The sequence below is a fragment of the Nannobrachium achirus genome (assembly GCF_963921795.1).
Source record: "Nannobrachium achirus genome assembly, chromosome: 23".
NCBI classification, from domain to species: Eukaryota; Metazoa; Chordata; class Actinopteri; order Myctophiformes; family Myctophidae; genus Nannobrachium; species Nannobrachium achirus.
This window is the reverse complement of record NC_137830.1, coordinates 41,555,235-41,574,290: the sequence shown is the minus strand read 5'-3', so window position 1 is coordinate 41,574,290 and position 19,056 is coordinate 41,555,235. Positions and strand designations below refer to the sequence as shown.

General features: G+C 44.9%; 1 protein-coding gene across 1 annotated transcript in view; it reads right to left on the bottom strand.

Annotated features, from left to right (window-relative positions):
* The window catches only part of magi2a (membrane associated guanylate kinase, WW and PDZ domain containing 2a), a gene marked incomplete at both ends in the record, with an annotated part of 355,201 nt that overhangs the window by 30,201 nt on the left and 305,944 nt on the right, over positions 1 to 19,056 (bottom strand). The window contains 5 exons of the mRNA XM_080754102.1: positions 584 to 826; positions 6,828 to 7,020; positions 7,977 to 8,092; positions 9,875 to 9,916; positions 15,424 to 15,658. Of these exons, the coding sequence (XP_080610228.1) occupies positions 584 to 826; positions 6,828 to 7,020; positions 7,977 to 8,092; positions 9,875 to 9,916; positions 15,424 to 15,658 (829 nt within the window). The remainder of the gene's footprint in view (positions 1 to 583; positions 827 to 6,827; positions 7,021 to 7,976; positions 8,093 to 9,874; positions 9,917 to 15,423; positions 15,659 to 19,056) is intronic.

Sequence of the window (19,056 nt, the reverse complement as noted above, 5' to 3'; positions counted from 1 at the left end):
CCAGAAAACGATGGTTTAGTGATGAAAAGTGATGAGTCATCACTTTTCACCACTTTTCACAGTTTTGTGGGAGTTTTCTGGGGCCATTTGTAGCCTAAGGAATGTTTTTTGTGCAAAACAAATGCTTGCAATGGATTCACCATCATGACAAACCCCTAGTTAGACTCCTCACATCGTACTTAAATACCCAGTAAAAAAAAAGTTTTTCTGGGTATTTTTCTCCTGTATAGAAAGTCGATGGGAGCCCAACTTGATTTGGCCGCTGTGGCAACCCCGAAGGTCGCCGAGTCGGGCGCCCTAGCTAAATCATTAGAGCAAGCCCTGGGCTACATATGTGCAAAATTTGGCGCTTTTAGACTGATTAGCACGAAAAATCCCTAAGGCCTCCGACTAACACTGGTGTCTACATATTGAGGGAAGGAAGAGACAGAGGAGAAAGTGGTACAGGGCATGCCGTTTTTTTTTAGGGTGACAAGGCCAAACTGAGGGGCAAAGACGGCCATGGCCTTCGTGGCCTCCCTGAAATTCCAGCCCTGGTTAGTTGATAAACGCCATGAAAGGTCACCAAAATCAGAGGACTCACTGATGGCCGTAGCTGCCTCGGGCCGGTTGAGGGAGCTGATGATGACGAAGCCAAACCCTTCGCTCTCCTTCCGATTGATGATGACGTCGCTGGGCTGTGCGTTGGGGTTCGGCACTCCGTCTGGCACCGTGCCAGCTGCCGGGGCCGGGCCAGTGCTGTTGACATAGGTGAAGTCACTGCGCGGGGAGCTGTGCTGAGTGGAGACGGACCCCGGGCTGCGGCCGTTCTCCGAACAGGGCTCGCCTGCGAAAGAAGGCAGAGAGACGATGGGAGACGCTGTTTTCAGGCTATAAAATACCGCCGAGGACACAATAACTGCGGGAACCCAAGAAGTTTAAATAGCAACAAATTAAATTAAATTAATGCCATTTAGAAGTGAACAATGATAATGTTTACAATACAGCTGCTTCTGCAGAATCCAAAGATCCTCCTGGATAAGCAGGCAGTGCTGATAAAGAACTGAGTGGAAAACTCTTCCCTTTGATTTCCATTACTGTTGAAGGATTATGAATCGACCCTAGCGGGAGCGAACAATCACAACGCACAAAAACACACAGCCGCCTACTACAGCCACGCAGGATCCATTCAGTGGGCGGAGTGCTGTTTTGGCACATCGGGGGCGCAAACATTTCCACCGACAGAAAAGTGAATTTTGATGGGCGAGTCTTGCTGCTCCGCACACTCTGTGCAGCGTAATTGAAAGGCAGAGCGAGGCCCCGGGTTGAACTGCGGCTGTTTTCCTTCTGCTGCTGTGCGTTATTAAAAGTGTTACATACTTATTTACGAGTGCTAACGACTTCATTTGCAATTTAATTAAAGGAAATGCACATAGCCCATACCATTTATGGCTCGCACAAAATCATTTCATTACATAACTGAGTAGCCTCGGAATTGTTTTTACTTTTTCACTGCAGGACAGCCGGTGTCACAAGCTGAAAATAGCCGGTGTGCAATCTCACGGCGCGTCACGGATGCGACACGTTGTAGGTCGACTATTTCCGACGAGTACGGTATATACGTATATGTATTTTTTTTAAAGCGTTTCAGTAAAGCTGTGGGGTCAGACAGATATGAGCAGAGAACAGAAGACATGTCAGGAAATGGCAGTGAGACTCAAGACGACTGGAATGGAAGTGCGTGTGGTGAGAGCAGGCATGAGTCACACAGCAGCCCTTTTGTACGAGGCGAGCAAGAGGCAAGCAGAGTGAGGAGAGAGAGCAGACCGACGGGGGGGGGGGGGGTGGGGGGGGGGGGGGGGGGTCTGGCAATAATAGAACAGGGGACCAGTGGTGCAACTAAGGACATTTACTTAAGTACTGTGCTTAAGTACTGGGGCATTCACCAAATATTCGAATATTCTAATATCAAAGTCACTATTCGACGTTGTTCACCGAAGTCAAATATTCGCTTTTTTTTTTTTTAATATTTTTTTTCCCTTTAAAAAATATATAGTTTATAAAGCTTGGCTAGATAGGAAGTCATAAGTATGAGTTGTCAATGCCCCTGCGGATGAATTTGTTAATGCTCTATACCAGGGGTTCTCAAACCTTTTTAGACTGTGGCCCCCAAAATAAACATATTTGAACTGGGGACCCCCACCCTGACAAGCACTTGGAATTGTAGGTATTACATTTAATGTGACTCGGTTCCGCAGATAAATATTGTGAAAATAGCAGATCTATTCTACATGCTCACAACGACTCGCAACGTGAGGCGTTGTGAGCATGGCTATTTTCACAATGTTCGGCTATTTTCACAATGTTCGCCTCTTGCTTACTTAATATTTGACAGTTTGGCCAGTCCTGTCGAATATTCGACTATTCGAATACTTTGAGGTCGAATAATTCGAATACTAAAAATCACTATTCGTACAACATTGAGGTATTTGCACTTAACTTGAGTATTTCCAATTTCCAATACTTTTACGTCCACTCCACTACATCCCAGAGGCCAATATTGTACTTTTACTCCACTACATTTATTTGAAAAGTTTAGTTGCTAGTTGCTTTGTAGATTTTGATTATTAGTGCTAGACGCGACCTTTCGTTTGCCAACGGGTCTGAACTGAACCCGAGGTAGGGAGCGCTCCGCTGTGTTCACTTGGACCGCGCAGGGTGCCGAAAGGGGACGAATATTTACGATTCTGTCCCTAAAGGTACATAACTCGGACGGCACTGAGTCGGCTCAAACGGACTTCGCAACGCTCGACACGGCGACTCGCTCGCTTTAGCTCACTCGGCTCACTTCCACTTGAGAGGGCGCGCCTCCGTCGTCTCCACCGAAAACAAGCGCTCCCTTACATCTCACACCCACCCGCGCCCCCACCGTTGTGCTCAGACCAGTTGGGAAACCCACACTCATCTATATTGCAGTATCGATACTTTTACTTAAGTAAAACATTTGAGTACTTTTTCCACCACTGCAGGGGACACTGACTGCGCTCAGGCTCAAAGGCACAAAGGCAGGAAGGAGGCTTGCATGAGGGAATCAGAGGGCATGATGACATGGCAAAGGGGCGCACGAGCATGCATGTCCTTCAGTGTAATTACTCAGAGCCTTCGGTTTCTGACTGATTAAATCCAGTTCCTGGAATCGTTAAAAGAAAATGAAGCCGCAGTAACTCTTTTTACACTTAAATGAACACTTTTCTTTTATAGTGCAGGCTGCAAGAGAGTGGCCTACGAGAGACACCAAAGAAGAGGGTCAACAACGGACATCACAAAAAAGGCGGTGAGATTAATTGGCTGAACAATCCAATCTTCAGCCCATTGTCTTTTCTAGAAGAGGGTCTGTGAGTCTGTGTCTGTTCGCCCGGCTAGCTAATCTTCCGAACCGCTGGAGCGATCAGCATCACACTGCCAGTAGGGCCAAGGAAGTAAACCCATGATTATTTTTCATTTTATACCTTTTGAAATAGTTATCTTTTTAAAACTAAAATTAAAACACTGGCAGTCAAAGGAGGTCAGATTGGGCTGAGACTTTGCAAAAATATGGCTGTGCCTGTACTGAAATCATAGGCTGGCCACACAATGTCCACAATCCCCATGGAAGCAAAGCACCTTTCAGATGGATGGCGAGTGAAGCGGGCATTCTCGCTTGGATCAGCCGTTATCACGCCACGGTCTCTCATGTGGAGACACAATCGAAAAAGATGACCACAGTCCAGCTTTAGCCACCCGTGAGCGCATGCATGAACGAGCACGCGCGAGAATTTCACGGAAATGTATTTGGCACATGGGTTATTTTGGGACCAAAAAGTCAGCATTCGGGGGCACTGTGGCGCAGTCGGTATACAATGTCGCCTCACAGCTAGAAGGTCCTGGGTTCGATTGGGGACGGTGTGGGCGCTGGGGGTGTGTTCTCTCCTCCGCGTCATCAGCGCCCACACAGGTTGGCGAAAGGGCCTTTCTGTGTGGAGTTTGCATGTTCTCCCCGTGTCTCCTAGAGTAGATACCCTCACAAAAACATGCAGTAATCCTGGTCTCTATAATGCCTCCCCCTGGCCAGCCGGGGCGCCTGATGGAGGGGAAAGGAACTGGTTGGAATAACGTGTTCCTTCCACACACTACGTCCAACCGGGGAAGCTTCCCCCTGTAAGGTGATAAGAAGCGGCCAGTTCACTCCTCATGCACTGAAGGAAGCATGAGCTCAGTTCGGGGCTCTCCCCAGGTTGGCAGAGGGAGAGCACTGCCCAGGATTACAGCTTAGGCAATTGGAACTGGGTGAAAAATGGGTGGGATAAAATAGTGTGATAAAAAATAAATAAATCAGCATTCAATACAAGCTCTTTCCATGCAGAAAAAGTAGTCCAGTAATAATGTCAGTTAACCTCCCACTAACTGCAAACTCATCTGATTTTGTGTCCTAAATATGTCCTGAATGAGAGGAAAAAAGTCGCAAGGAATTGCATAAAGGGAAAATCCAGAATACATCCTATACTGTATCTTGAAAACAGAACACTGTGAAGACAACATTTGGCAGGTGCGTTGCTGGGGGAGGCGTAGCAATATAACGACGTTCAATTTGTCCGACGAACCCTAATCATAACCTCAGTAAAACTATACCTAAACCTAACCCTTAGTCGGACAAATAGGACGTATACGAATATCGAGATTTCCCTGTTGCTGGGGACCCAGAGAAATGCAGTATCAAGTTTGAACTTGTTTGGATGAACGGTTCTTAAGCGGTTCTTCTTCATGGCCTGCTCATCATAACATCATTTAACAGCTCTAAAACTCAACCAATCCAATCTGTTCAGTTACTACAAGCAGTGGTGTAAAGTAACTACCGGTAAGTACATTTACTCAAGTACTGTCCTCGGATCCAAATGTTGTACTTTTACTCCACTAAGGGCTTGAACACAACACTGTAGGATATTGCGCGGTCGGTGAGTCATCAGATCATTCGAGTATTTCACACTGCACTTTCTTGAAATCGTCCTGTTGTGGTTTTCGGCGACAAGATTGATCACCGACATGGTATCACGCACTGCCAGATATTTCACTAGGAAGCATCCCCGACACATAGCCAATATTACATTTGTTTTTATTCGAATTGTGCATGAGAGCGGGTGCTAATGATTTTCCTCTCTCACTGTGCGTGCACACACACACACACACACACACACACACACACACACACACACACACACACACACACACACACACACACACACACACACACACACACACACACACACACACACACACACACACACACACACACACACACACTGCACACCTGTTCAATGTTTTCATAATAACACCAGCCAGGCTGCTGCGTGGTTTTATCAACATAATTTGTGAGATGCGTTGGTTTTATATTGCTATGAAACAGCATCTATATTATTATGATGAAAGTCACTATTATTTAACAGCAATATTACACCTGAACTACCAATAAGACACCCACATTTATCCTCGGAATAAAGGTCTATTAGCCTATTCATGATATAACCATCTATTCATACAGACAGGTCAGTCAGACAGACAGACAGACAGACGTTCTGTCTGTGATCACATGCTGTCTGATCTCATTAACACGGATCTTCTCAGGGTGCACAACCTCTTTCATAGCCTACTGGATGATGTCCAGTTTGCGACAGAGCCAAATATCAATTGCTAGATATCTAGAAATGCTCGGGAAGAAATCACCAAGCGCTATAATTGCGGACAGATCTTCTCGCAGTGCTTTACACACACAACAAGCAAAACCACTGTGAGCAAAGCCCGATCTTGCGGCAGATAGACGTTTTTGTCGGTGAGCGCCAAAAATGGTCGGCGACAGCACAAGTCGGGCAGTGTGTTCGAGCCCTAAGTTTATTTGAAAACTTAAGTTACTAGTTACTTTGTAGATTGATAATTATTACAAAACTTACATTAACCACTTAAACCATAATATATTTCAGCCATTTGAAAATGGCTGACCTACAAGCTCACAATGCATCACGATGCGACAGATTTTGAGCTTGTAGATCTGCTATTTTCAAAGGACTTTTATACAATTGAAAACTTGTGAAATGGGACATTCTGCATAATGAGTACTTTCTACTTTTGGTACTTTAAGTAAGAAAAGTAAGAAAAGAAAGAAAACTTTGTCCACCACTGACTACAAGACAATACATTATGAAGGGAAGGATAAAGCGCACGTGCGTGACACAACCAATATGACACTGCCTGACACCCCTAGCATTGGAGAATTATGGGTACAGGATGATCTAATGACACCCACTTTGACCCACCCGACTTCGCTGCTTTAGAATGTGTGAAATTGAATGTGCAACACATGGGTGATGGGACATTTTGACCTGTTTTTTTATTTTATTTTCAAATATAAGGAAAGGTGTGTGGCTTACATTTCATACCCTTTCTTCTACAGTATGAAACTTCTGCTTGCTGCCCCAGCCCCTCCTCCTGTGTATCAGATGCATTTGCAGAATGGTCAATGTTGAGGCATTAACATGATGACCTAAATTAGCACAATTTTCCTTCAGCACTTTAAATAAGCAGATTTTCAGAAATTCTGCCCAGACTAAAAGGGATGAAAAGCGTTTTTGGTAGGGTCATACTTAGGCCATATTCTGAACTTTCCCTTCATACAATTCCTTGCGACTTTTTGTCTGACATTCAGGACATATTGCGGATACAAAATCAACTGAGTTTGGTTTTGTTGCAATTAGTGTTTTTTTTTTGCATAAAATTCCTGTACCAAAGAGCACTAATGTGACCTTGCCATCACCTCTCACCTGCCACCTGCATCCTCCTCCTGATGACCAGGTTGACCTGGCCGTTGCGCGCCGCTCCGTGCATCAGATCGATGACGTATCGGTGGGGCTTCCCCAGCACGGGGATCCCGTCCACCAAGAGCAGCTCGTCGCCCGGCCGCAGCCGCCCGTCTTGGTCCGCCGGGCTCTTCTCGATGATGGCGCCGATCAGAATCTGTGGTCCGAAACCGAGAGCCACTGTCAGATCATCTGTCTTAAGTCTTTATAGGGTGTGCCAAATGTTGTTCTAAGAGCGGCCATTTCTTGGGTAAACACAGCCTTATACAGGTGTTCTGATTAGACTATAGCATTAGTTCTATGCAATCAAACAATTGAAACACCTGTGTTTTGACCCAAGAAATGGCCGCTATGGACTACAATGACGTAGTCGCTGGCACACACTATACTGCAGGTGTGTGAGTGCGTGCGTGGGATTGACACATGCGGTGCGTGACTGTTAAGTGTCTGTTTAAGGGATGGTCCACCCCAAAAATCCTTTTTTTCTACTCACCCCATGGAGACTTGAATTCATGGATTATTTTTTTGTTTTTGTCGCATTCCTAAGCAAATACTTTGAAGAGACTCTTCGTGTCTCCATTGGGAACAGAGCAGGCTCTTTGTGTCTCCATTGGGAACAGAGCAGGCTCTTTGTAACCACTGCTGGTCATAAAATTATTGGTATAATTGATCGATTATTTTTTCGGGTGAACTATCCCTTTAAGCCTGACTTACACTTAGTTGTACGACGGTGCCCCATCCCAAAAAATAGCCGATCTACAAAGCTTGGTGCGGTCACAACATTGTAGATCTGCTATTTCTGGTGGCAGGACACCATAACACAAGAGAGCATAAATTAGGCATTTTAGTGATCACTTTAGTCACTTTAACAGCAGTCAGAACCATCACTCTCCCAGAGGTAAGTAGTCAGGCATTTGGTGTGTGTGTGTGTGTGTGTGTGTGTGTGTGTGTGTGTGTGTGTGTGTGTGTGTGTGTGTGTGTGTGTGTGTGTGTGTGTGTGTGTGTGTGTGTGTGTGTGTGTGTGTGTGTGTGTGTGTGTGCGTGCGTGCGTGTGTGAAGTGCGTTATTAGAGAGGACAAAATGACAGGGTGTCACGCCCATCGCCATACGAGCCTTCTCACGTGTCTCCGGACTCACAGGCTGACCCGCCTCATCCCCACCCAGGACTCGGAAGCCGAAGCCGGACTTCTGCCTGCGGAGTTGGACCTCCATGTCCTGGTACCCTTCCCCTGAAGCAAACACAAATGCATATTAACTCATTAACTGCCAGAGTTAAGAGAAGTAGGATATGCACACAATCAAGTGAATAAAAAAAAGAAAAGTCCGGCCACACGCGATAAGGATGCTCTTCCGTCTTTTATTTCATCTTCAGACCAAACATTTTGCCCGGCAGCGCTTTATCAAGTCAGAGTTAAAACATTGTCTACTCTGCCCCTGCCAGGATTTAGAGAGTTTTCACAACCACTAACCTACAAGCTTGTACAGCTGCTATTTTTGAAGAATGGGGAAAATAACTGCAACAAAAATCTAAAATAATACGTTTTTAAATATATATATATATATATATATATATATATATATATATATATATATACAGTGTTGTACCCGAACGCGTTCAAAGAACGATCGTTCATGAACACGTTCATATTTTGGGCGAACGTGAACTGAACGTAATTGTTTTCGCTTGATGAACAATATTGTCGAACGCGGTCATTCTGACGCCCGTGAACGGCGTTCGTTGGCGTTCGTCGGCCGTTCATGCGGCGGTCCGCGCCTCCGCGGTCGTTTGTCCTCTCCTCTCTCTTTTCATTCACATGCTCCAATAGCACGCACTGCACGCAGCTCCTCGTGAACATTGATATGCGGTGCTGTCTGCACTCTGCAGCTGCACTGTGAATCTCCTCCTCGTTACGTCTCGCAAGCCTGACTATACTTTGTCGTATGTGTGTTGCACGGCGAAAATAGCTGATCTGCAAGCTCACAACGCGTCGCATCCACGAGACAACGTGAGCTTGTAGATCAGCTATTTTAACCAACGCGGAAACATGCTGTGGGCCAGGTTTAGAAACGTCTGCCTTCAGCCCTTCACAATAAGGGTGCAGGAAGACTGGGCAATGGGCAGTGGGCACATAAATATTGTGGGCACCTCAATGTTAGGTTGGGTGAAATTATTGCTGTGTGTGGTTCTATATGGGCTGTGTCAATAATTTTGACAAATAATAGCATGCAGCAACGTCTAATATAAACATGCTTTACCAGTTTTAATGGGCTAAAGCTGAAATCCCTAACTTTTATTTCTTATCCAGTATTTGAACCCTGGGCTCCTGCATGAGAGACCAAATGTCTTCTGCTCTGACAATAAGGCAGGCTAAATGCACAGCAGCCACAAATGGAACCAAATGGACCCTTCGGGTCCATTTGATTCCATTTGTATGCTCTCAGAGTTACACACCTTTTAAGGGGTAATTTGGAACCCCCAAGGAACCCTGGACCACATTTTGAGAGTGACCCACCGGTGTAGCAGAGTGTTTCCAGTGAGCCAACATGCACAATATCAGCACCCTGACTCTGTTTGACCAGAATGTAAGAGCCTTCATTAGTATCATTAGTAACACCTGTGAAGGAAGTGAGAAGAGACCCAACTTCTCTTAAAAATGGCTGCTGTGCAAATATAGCCTTCAGGGGAGATACTGTATTGCACTGTTGGTAATAACAGCTGTCAGCCTGTAGGTGTCCTACGTGACACCAGGGTCTACATTTCTCAATGCAAGAGCAGGGAGACCACCTGCAACCTCTGCAGATGTGTTAGTTATAATGTATTAGCATACTCTGTGTTTTGCAGCCTTAAAACGGCATGGGGTAAGAAAGAGGAACGTATCCATACCATTCAAATTCTGTGTCGTGTACCATTTCGCCTTATGGTACAGTAGTACACAGTCAATACATAATGGACGTGAGTCAGTAACGGTTATCTTCCGGGTAAATGTCCCTGAACAGACACCTTCACTCACCTGAGGGCTCCACGGGAAAAATAGTCCGTGGCTGGCCGGGCTCTAGAACAGGGGAAGATGAAAGAAGCACCCATAAACGATAATAGACACACGTACACAGAGTGCATACAGTATAGAGTACAGGCATACACATACAATCTACACACTGCCTCACAAAAAGAAGAAGGAAAAAAAGGCCTGGAACGAGACAGAAAGCCCACGTCTCAGCAGTTATGTCGGAACAGAACCCCGCCGTCGTCCATTACTGGCTGAAAATGCTTACAGTGTGTAATGTGCCCATCCCTTTATTTACAGTATGAGCACTGATCTGCAATCAGCCGGGACGTTACAAAACACAGTGATTTGCAAAAAGCCGTGATATTCACCGCGGCTTGTAAGGCACTATGAAAGGGGAGTCAAGCACATAAAAGTGACTAAAAATGAAAAATAGGCTCAATTTTGTTGCTATTTTTAATCACACGCCGAGGTCCTGTGGACCGTAGACATGTACTGTACCTGCCTGTTAGGAAATGTCCCACATTTGCTGTTTTCAGACATTTTCCTGCATTTCATCGGGAAAATGGCCACACACTTGATTTGAAGATTACAGGTTGACATATGGGTCATAGAGTCCATACCTTATTGTGGTGCGGGGGGGGAAAAAGTCAGTCACTCTTGGTCTGGGATTCAACTTGCATGCTTCTCATTCGGGCCTGACATTGGCCAATGGATTCTCTTAAATGCTACTAGCTATTCTAGGCTAACCACATTAAGCCTGGCATCCCTATTTTGGGAATATCATTATACTGTAGGTCAGGGGTCTTCAACGTTTTCAGGCCAAGGACCCCTTAGTTGAGAGAGAGATGAAGCAGGGACCCCCACAGTCTGTTCATAGTTTCCATATAGTTCCGTTGTTTGACTGCACAATCATCAGTGTATTTTGGATTCATGTAAATTTGTGTTTTCAGATATTTAACCACTTGAACCGTCAATACTTAAAAACTTGACCTTTCACTCTGTACTTAGTCTGCTCTTTTTCCACTTTACACCAAACCTCTTTGCCGAAATTAGCCGATCTACAAGCTCACAACGCCTCACAGCGTGAGGCGTTATGAGCTTGTAGATCGGCTCTTTTTGGCTAAAGTTCTCAGAATTTGGACACTAGGGTTCAAGTGGTTAATATAAAACAGGAGAAAAAAAGTTTCTATCACTCAAAGATTTGGAGGACCCCCTGTAGTAACTCTGAGGACCCCCTAGGGGTCCCGGACCCCCTGTTGAAGACCCCTGCTGCAGGTGAACATTTTCAAAAGGTAAAAAAGCTCACAACACTGCACCACATTTTGAGCCAGTAGATCGGCTATTTGTGCTACCACTTAGAGTATCCAAAATGTTCCTCATAAAGTCACCCTAGTTTGTGCGTGTGTGCGTGCATGCGTGTGTCCGCATTATGAAGCCAGACTCAGTTTCATGGTCTAGTTCACACACATCATCATCGTGAAGTAAACCAATGCGGCGTTCCTAAAAGCTAAAAGTCTCTCCCCACAAACAAGTACATCTCCATGCTGAACGCACAACCTTTTATGAAGCGACGGTGACACTTAATGCAACATTTATCACAGACTGATGCTCTCGAAAGTTTGATATGGGACATTTCGGACAGCCCTTGTCTTCTTCAATAAAGCGTGCACACCAATAAGAACACACACCGCTCCTTTCTCCCTCAAAGGAGGCCTTTTCAAAGTGTCCTCTCGTGTGTCAATCATGGCCATCTCAAAGCATAGCTCAGGGGACTTCAAACAACCCCACTGGACCCAACACCTGCACTGGAATACCATGCATGTAACAAATGCATCGGTCTAATTTAATCAACAACAGCATTTAACTAGGGATGGGTATCGTCTGCGATACCTTTAATGGTATCGATCGCATGACATCGATACTATCGGGTATCGGTTCACGTAAAAATGAACGATACCTCGTTTCGATACTCTGGAACGCACCCCTGGCCGAACGCATCTGTAACAGTTGGGCTACTGAGAGTTTAATGACTGCTTTAGTAGGCTACACTCTGTGGAAAATAACCGACAATAGCCTATATTAATGTTTATTATTATGATGATTATCCAACGTCTATTCTCTCCGCTCCGCCACACTGTACTGTGATCATCATCATCACCTCTGCTCTCTCGCAGCAGTGGTAGAGCAGTTAAACTTAAATAAAAAGTATCGAAAATGGTATCGAAAAGGGTATCGTATCGATTCCCAGGTATCGAAAAAGGTATCGTATCGATTCAAAGGTGAACGATACCCATTCCTACATTTAACATAGAGCAGCGCAGACTCAGAGTCAGGAACATGTGCAGAATGCAACCTTAATTACCTCCAACCAAACAATACTTCACAGCTATTCAAAGTATTCACCAGTTAAAGGTAGGGTACTGTAAGTGATTTTCTTTGATTAAAATAGCTCTTTATTCGGATAGTACTCGTTGCTATAGAGTACGGTTCGGTAACAGGAGTCTCCATGTCTCTCCAGCTAAACAGAAAATGCATTTTCAACCTCATGCAATGTTGTTCACACACAAAACAACATTGCTTTAATAAATAATCATCCTACGCGTACACCTTGCAAGTGGCAGCCAGCGTGCTGTTTATCTTTTATTGTTGAAGTTCACCGCTTCACCTACGCACCTGCTTTTAGACTTTAAATGTTCCAGGTGTGCGGATGTCTTGCATATATATATTGTTTCTTTCACAAAAAAGAAAGGCTGATGCTATGGCGGCAACCGAAACAGTGTGACAAAAAGATAGGTGTTTATTCAAGAACTCATCTCTGATCATGGGAGCTGGTAGAACGTCCGCACCAGTGTTGATTTTGACATCACATTTTCATTTCGTTTTAGTCCTGGTCTTTTGAATAAAATTTCCATTTAGTTTTAGCCACATTTTTGGAATCTGAAATGTTTTAGTTTTAGTCTAGTTTTAGTTGTCTAAATATCCTAAGATTTTAGTCGACTAAATCTACAGTTGACTTTATGGACAAAAATGTATTTTTGGCGCGCCTCGATGGCGTCGTAAAGCCTGATTTTACTCTTGGTTTCATGCCGATCTACAAGCTCACAATGCGTCGTAGATTTTCAGAGCGCAACATCCGTCCAGGCACTTGAGAGAGTCTCAGACGAGGGCATGAAATATGGGCCAAGTACAAATGTATTGACTTCTGTTGTCACTTAAGGCGAGACCACTCTCGGACAAGATATGAAGACAGATAGCTATGGCCACAAAGTTTCTCCAGAGCTTTTAATGCTGAAGAAGCCATTCCAAAATTCTCACATTTGTTACTTGAGTAAAGGTATCAATACTGCAATGTAGAAGTGCTCTGTTAGGCTGCACCCACACCAAAGTACCTATGAGAGTGGATTCCCCATTCCGCCAATGCATTTCAATGAGAATGGAGCATTTTTTGCAGAAATCCTCTACTGGCATGCAGCCTTAGGGTCGATTCACACCGTTATAAGGAGCCTAACTAATTTCGGTTCGGCACTGTCCAAACCCAAATATGGGTCGTCGTCCCCGGTTCGGGGGGGCGTCAACCGACTAAACTCGGCTCCACGGTGCTGCCAAAATGTTGTGACCTCCCGACTGAATTTCGGTACTAAGCGGTGTCTTCTCATTCATTCAGCCCGGCTTCAAGTTCATTTCCTTGGCTATGAAGCCAAGGTAACAGCGGTAATTTGGAGGGAGACACGCCGACTTCCAAATGCTTGTGTGGCCGTGATTAGAACGTTGCATAGCGGATAAATGTCAGCTGGTTCTCACTCACTATGGCTGGAGTGGAGAGTTGTGGTGCGTGCGACACACACACACACACACACACACACACACACACACACACACACACACACACACACACACACACACACACACACACACACACACACACACACACACACACACACACACACACACACACACACAGCTTTGCTGCGTCTTGCGGCTCGCTAGTCGCTGACCGTTTCAAGAGGAAAGAAGAGCTTAAAGTAAATTACAACTTTGCTAGTAGTGTTCCGTGTTGGTTTATAGCCGACCTGCAAGCTCCGCGACGAATTGTGACTGTGATGCATGCAGAAAGAGAGGGGGCACGTCTATAATGTGAGCTTGTAGATTGAATGTTTTCGACAGACCTCGCGTGTGTGAGTGATGAGAGAGACAGAGAAACCCCGCTGCGCTGCTGCTCACTGTTGTCACTGGACCTCCAGCGTGCAGCCACGAGGGTCAGTCAGATATGTATCCGCCCTGCAACGCTCATTTCTCGGCCACAAACGTTTTCATGCCACAGACCTCCAATATTTACATGCGACTTCGGCACTAGCCGTTAAGAAAGTATGGATGAACTCCCCCCGAACCTAAACAATTTCGGGTCGGGGAGCCCTCCCGAACCGAAATTAGTTAGGCTCTTTATTAGAGTGTGAAATGACCCTAACAAGTAAAAGTACAAAAGAATTGGTATCAAAATGTACTTAAAATACAAAAAGTAAAAGTACTCATTTTGCAGAATGTCCCATTTCAAGTTTTCAAATGTATACAAATATTTTGAAAATAGCAGATCTTGTAGATTTCCGAAAGGCCGAAATGCATATAGGGCGAAGTTGTTAATGCAAGTTTTGTAATAATAATCCAAATCTACAAAGTAACCAGTCACTAAACCTTTCAAATAATTGTAGTGGAATACAACATTTGGATCCGAGATCTAATGGAGTAGAAGTAAAAGTATTGGAAATTGGAAATACTCAAGTAAAGTACAAATACCTCAAAATTGTACTGTACTATATAATTTTGAACAAATGTACTTTGTTACTTTACAACACCGGGAGTCGATGTTTTGTTCGTGCCACTACTGTGAGCGTTGTGTATGTGTCTGCATCTCATTCCATGGGAGGCAGAATCTATCTCCCTGTTACACCAATAACAAGAGGGTTTTACATGGTGCCTATAGCTTGTGGGAGAGTGTTGTTTGCAGGTCTTTCAGTCCGAGTGTATCAAAAAAGCAACTGGGTTAAGGCAGCGGAAGCTTGTGATTGGCTGAGCGGAGGTGACGAAAGTCAGGCGACAGAGATACACCTAAACCTAACCTTAACCCTAACCCAAACCTCAGTAAAACTAATGCTGGTGAATGCTAACCTGGTAAAATGCTAACCTGCCGACGCTGGTGAATGTTAAACTGGTCGGACCAACGGTGCTTAAAGGAGTAATTCACCCCCAAAATGACTTTTTTTCTATTGATTACTCATGCCATGGAGACTTGAGTTGAATCATATTTTTAGTTTTTTGTGGCATTCCCCGAATCCATTTGGGTCCCCATCCGGAATCAATGGGGGTAAATTTACTATAAACAATCAATACAAAAAAATATTATTGAACTCAAGTCTCCATGGCATGAGTAATCAATAGAAAAAAGGTCATTTTGGGAGTGAACTACTCCTTTAACCCCAGTTGCTTTTTTGATACACTCGGACTGAAAGACCTGCAAAAAAACACTCTCCCTATAGCTTGCATCGTCTGGTACTTACGCCTATTCTCATAGATAGACCTGGACTTCTCATAGAGGTCAAAGGGGTCTGGCTTGGCCAGGGTCAGGGCCAGGGCCTCAGGGGTGGCCGAGTCTGGGGCCGAGGCCCTGTGGAGGTGGTGGTGGGTTGGGTAGGAGGGGGCACAATGGGGGACAACGGGGGCCGACAGGCTGCTGGTCTGGGCGGGGCTGCCCTGGCCTTGGCCCTGCTGCTGCGAATCCCACTGCTCCAGAACCTGCAAAGCACAGCAGCGGCAAGGAGGAGGGAGGGGGGGTGTCAGTGTAAGCCCCGCGCCCACCTGGCCCACACCTCACTCTTGAGCCATTTAGACCTGAACACAAATCTGTGTCACTTTGGATTTGAACCACTTTAGCCATTATTTTATGCTTTAGCTATTAAAAAATAGCAGATCCACAAGCTCACAGCCGCGAGCTAGAAGATCTGCTATTTTTGAAAAAAGTCTTTGAATATTTTTGACCCGAGTCTATAAATGTCTTCCAAATCCTTCTTCTAAATCAGTGGTTCTCAAACCTTAGCAAATATTTGAGTTACAAATGTTCGCTTTTAAAAAGACATATTCAAAGACCACAATGTTTCAAAAATAGCAGATCTATAAGCTTGCAGCGCGGCACTCGGTGCAAGCAGTTGGGGTGTGGTGGTCAGTATCGGTAGTAAGGTTAGTTGTAAAAAGAAGTGGATTTCTTTTTAACCGCCGTCATTGAAAACAAAGATGAGGAAGACAGAGAGAAATAACTTGGATGCCATGGCAAGACAGATAGTTCTGGGTAATGGTGTTAATTATTCAAGCCACACAGGCAGAACCGCTCTAGGCTGCTAGTGGAAGGAGGCAGGAGGAAAGAGCAAACAAAATATAGGACTGAATAAATGTCACCGCCTGCATCTTTGACAAAGTGAGTATAGGGTCCATGTGTAGTCTTTTATTTATTTATTTATTTATTTTACTATAAATGATGTTCTGGCCTGATGGTGGCTGTAAACGAGAAACTCCATTTAAGACCACAGTTCATCTTTCAAAAGGTGTTTGTATGAAGGAGGTGGTCTTGCAAGCGAACGTGTCAAAGAATATTATGTACTGACATGTCTTTTAAATTGTTGAATGTAATTTGGTTTGTCTGAAATGTAGGCGCTCTGAGATTTGCAGAGTTCCGCAAAAGACAGATTTTTCTTGTGCAAGAAAAACATTCACCCTCAGTATTATTCCATAAAAGGTGTTTATATTGGCAATCTGTTCCGGAAAATATTGCACATATAAATTATGACCAATTAGCATATGCCACTGCCACATTCCAAACACATGTGTTTTGACAACACCAGCCAATCAGAGTGTCAACCTAGATGCTTGTCGCGGTGAGCTGCAAAAGAGACGGGCGAGATGACATGTTGATGTGCCACAGAAGTGTGAGAGACATATCCAGAGGGAATGGCAAGTGTCTGAAAATGAGATACCGGCTCCATGTGGCACACTTCAGTAAGATTCGCAGGGCATTCGGATCGGGTTGCACTGAGCCATCAAAGCATTTCCTGTCTTTGTGGCTTCAGTCATGTCTGCTATTGATCTGAGAGCAGGTCTGGATGGGCCAGGCAATAACGGAGGGCGTTATTAAGGCAGGGACTCGACTACTAAAGCATTATTTCACGTGCTCTCTCTCTCTGTGTCCTATCTCATTAATGCAGCTCCAGCGGGCAGACTATGCCTGTAAGCTACTGTACATAATGGCCAGAGAATCCTGCAGAAGGCTTTTCAAAATAGATGTACTTGAGCCCCTAGAGGACCTTCATGAGCTCACACATTGTTCACCTTTTAACAGACAGTACTGGCCGGGTGCGACAGCCAGCTCTATAGGAGCTCAGTTACATGTCTAATGTCTGGGGGGCTGATATAGGAGGCAATGATCAGACTTGAGGTCCACGTGTCAATTAGGCGACTCCCCCATGCGTCCTTATTAGTCATGTTTCTTATTCACATTCCACTCTCCGGGCGTTCAAAACCCCTCCTGTAACAAATGATATCCAATTAAATCTAGACTGAACTTCGCTGTTCAGGGACTTTGGCTGCTCTTGGCAGAGAGCAGCGTATGTGTGAGTGTGCATGCACGATGTGTGCGCTCGCTCGCTCGCGCGCGCGTGTGTGCATGTGCGTTTAGAGGGGGAATTGGAGAAAACAAACGAGTACTGTGAGGTGAGGGCGGCGAGGAAATTAGTACTTGGGGAAAGAGGGGAGAGAGAGAGAGAGAGGCTATATTTGAGGACTGGTACTCCGTCAAAACATTTCCCAAAGAGCTCGGAATCAGAATTAATCTGGGGGAGTCTGAAGAGAACGGCTGAAAAGAAAGAAAGGGAAAAAAGCTGCCATGAACAATGAGTATCTCGGAAGCTGACAACATGAAGACTGACCACAATGGAGCCCTCCCAACCGAGCCTTCAGCCTGTTGTTCTATGGATTGTTGGTTAGTATGGATTATTTGGGGTTAGGAGCCGGTTGGGACGTCCCGGCTCCCGGGGAGGAAATACTGACTGAACTGGATGTTTATGCCCACTCATCCGCACAGACTCAGCCACTCACACAAACACACACACACACACACACACACACACACACACGCACACACACACGCAAACGCAGACGCTCTACAACGAGCTACTATCTGATACAGTGTGAGAATAAAAAGACCTGTAAGACTCCCTACTTGGGAGATAAACGACCGTCACGTCGCATACACAAACTTTAGAAGGCAATCGTAGCCAATCAGGGGGGAATATGAGAAATGGGACAGATCCATGTTGATGACATGACTTTAGAGATATTGTGTACCGCTTTGCGTGATTTTAGGCCAAAATGTGTAGGAGCAGTGTCCAAAAATGTGTTTTGCGAAAATCGGCCTGATGGTGGCACTACAAGAGGTGCCATGTGAGAAATCAGGGCATGGCATGGATAGGAGCAACGGTGCCGGAGATAAGAGTAGGGGCAAAAGTGTGACGTGACGTGACGTGACGTGACGTGACGTGACGTGACGTGACAGACAGACGGAGGGACGGAGGGTTAGTATGAGATCATGTAAATAAAGAACCATGAAAGAAAACTATTGGTCAATAAGCACAGGCTATGCATCTTAACACTAGATAGGCTTCTCTCTAATCAAATCTTTAATAGCTAAAATAGCAGCAATCCACTGTACGAGCTATAGCATTAACTCAACTGAGCTTACAGATTTTCTATTTTCGCTATTCGCCTTTTGATGAAGTATACAGGGCTTAAAGCAATAGGACACTTTGGTAGAGGCTTGGATTGTGTAGTTACCTTTTATTGATGTAACTAGTCCATTTGGTGAGATTAATTGCTCCGCTGCGCAGTTGATTAGAAATTAATTATCCAAAAATAGCTCCTCATTGACTTCCATTGAACAGTGAAACATCAGTCATTCTTTTAGCACATAAACAAACCTGATTCTGACAATATATAAGCAGTAAGACGCCTAAGGGCGAAGGGCGCCATCTGTCTTGGCCATATATGGATTCTGTTAGTGTGGTTCTCCTAACAGGGCATCATCTGGGAATACCCATATACAATCCCTTTTATGCCCATATATGGCGATCCCTAACCTGACTGCGCCA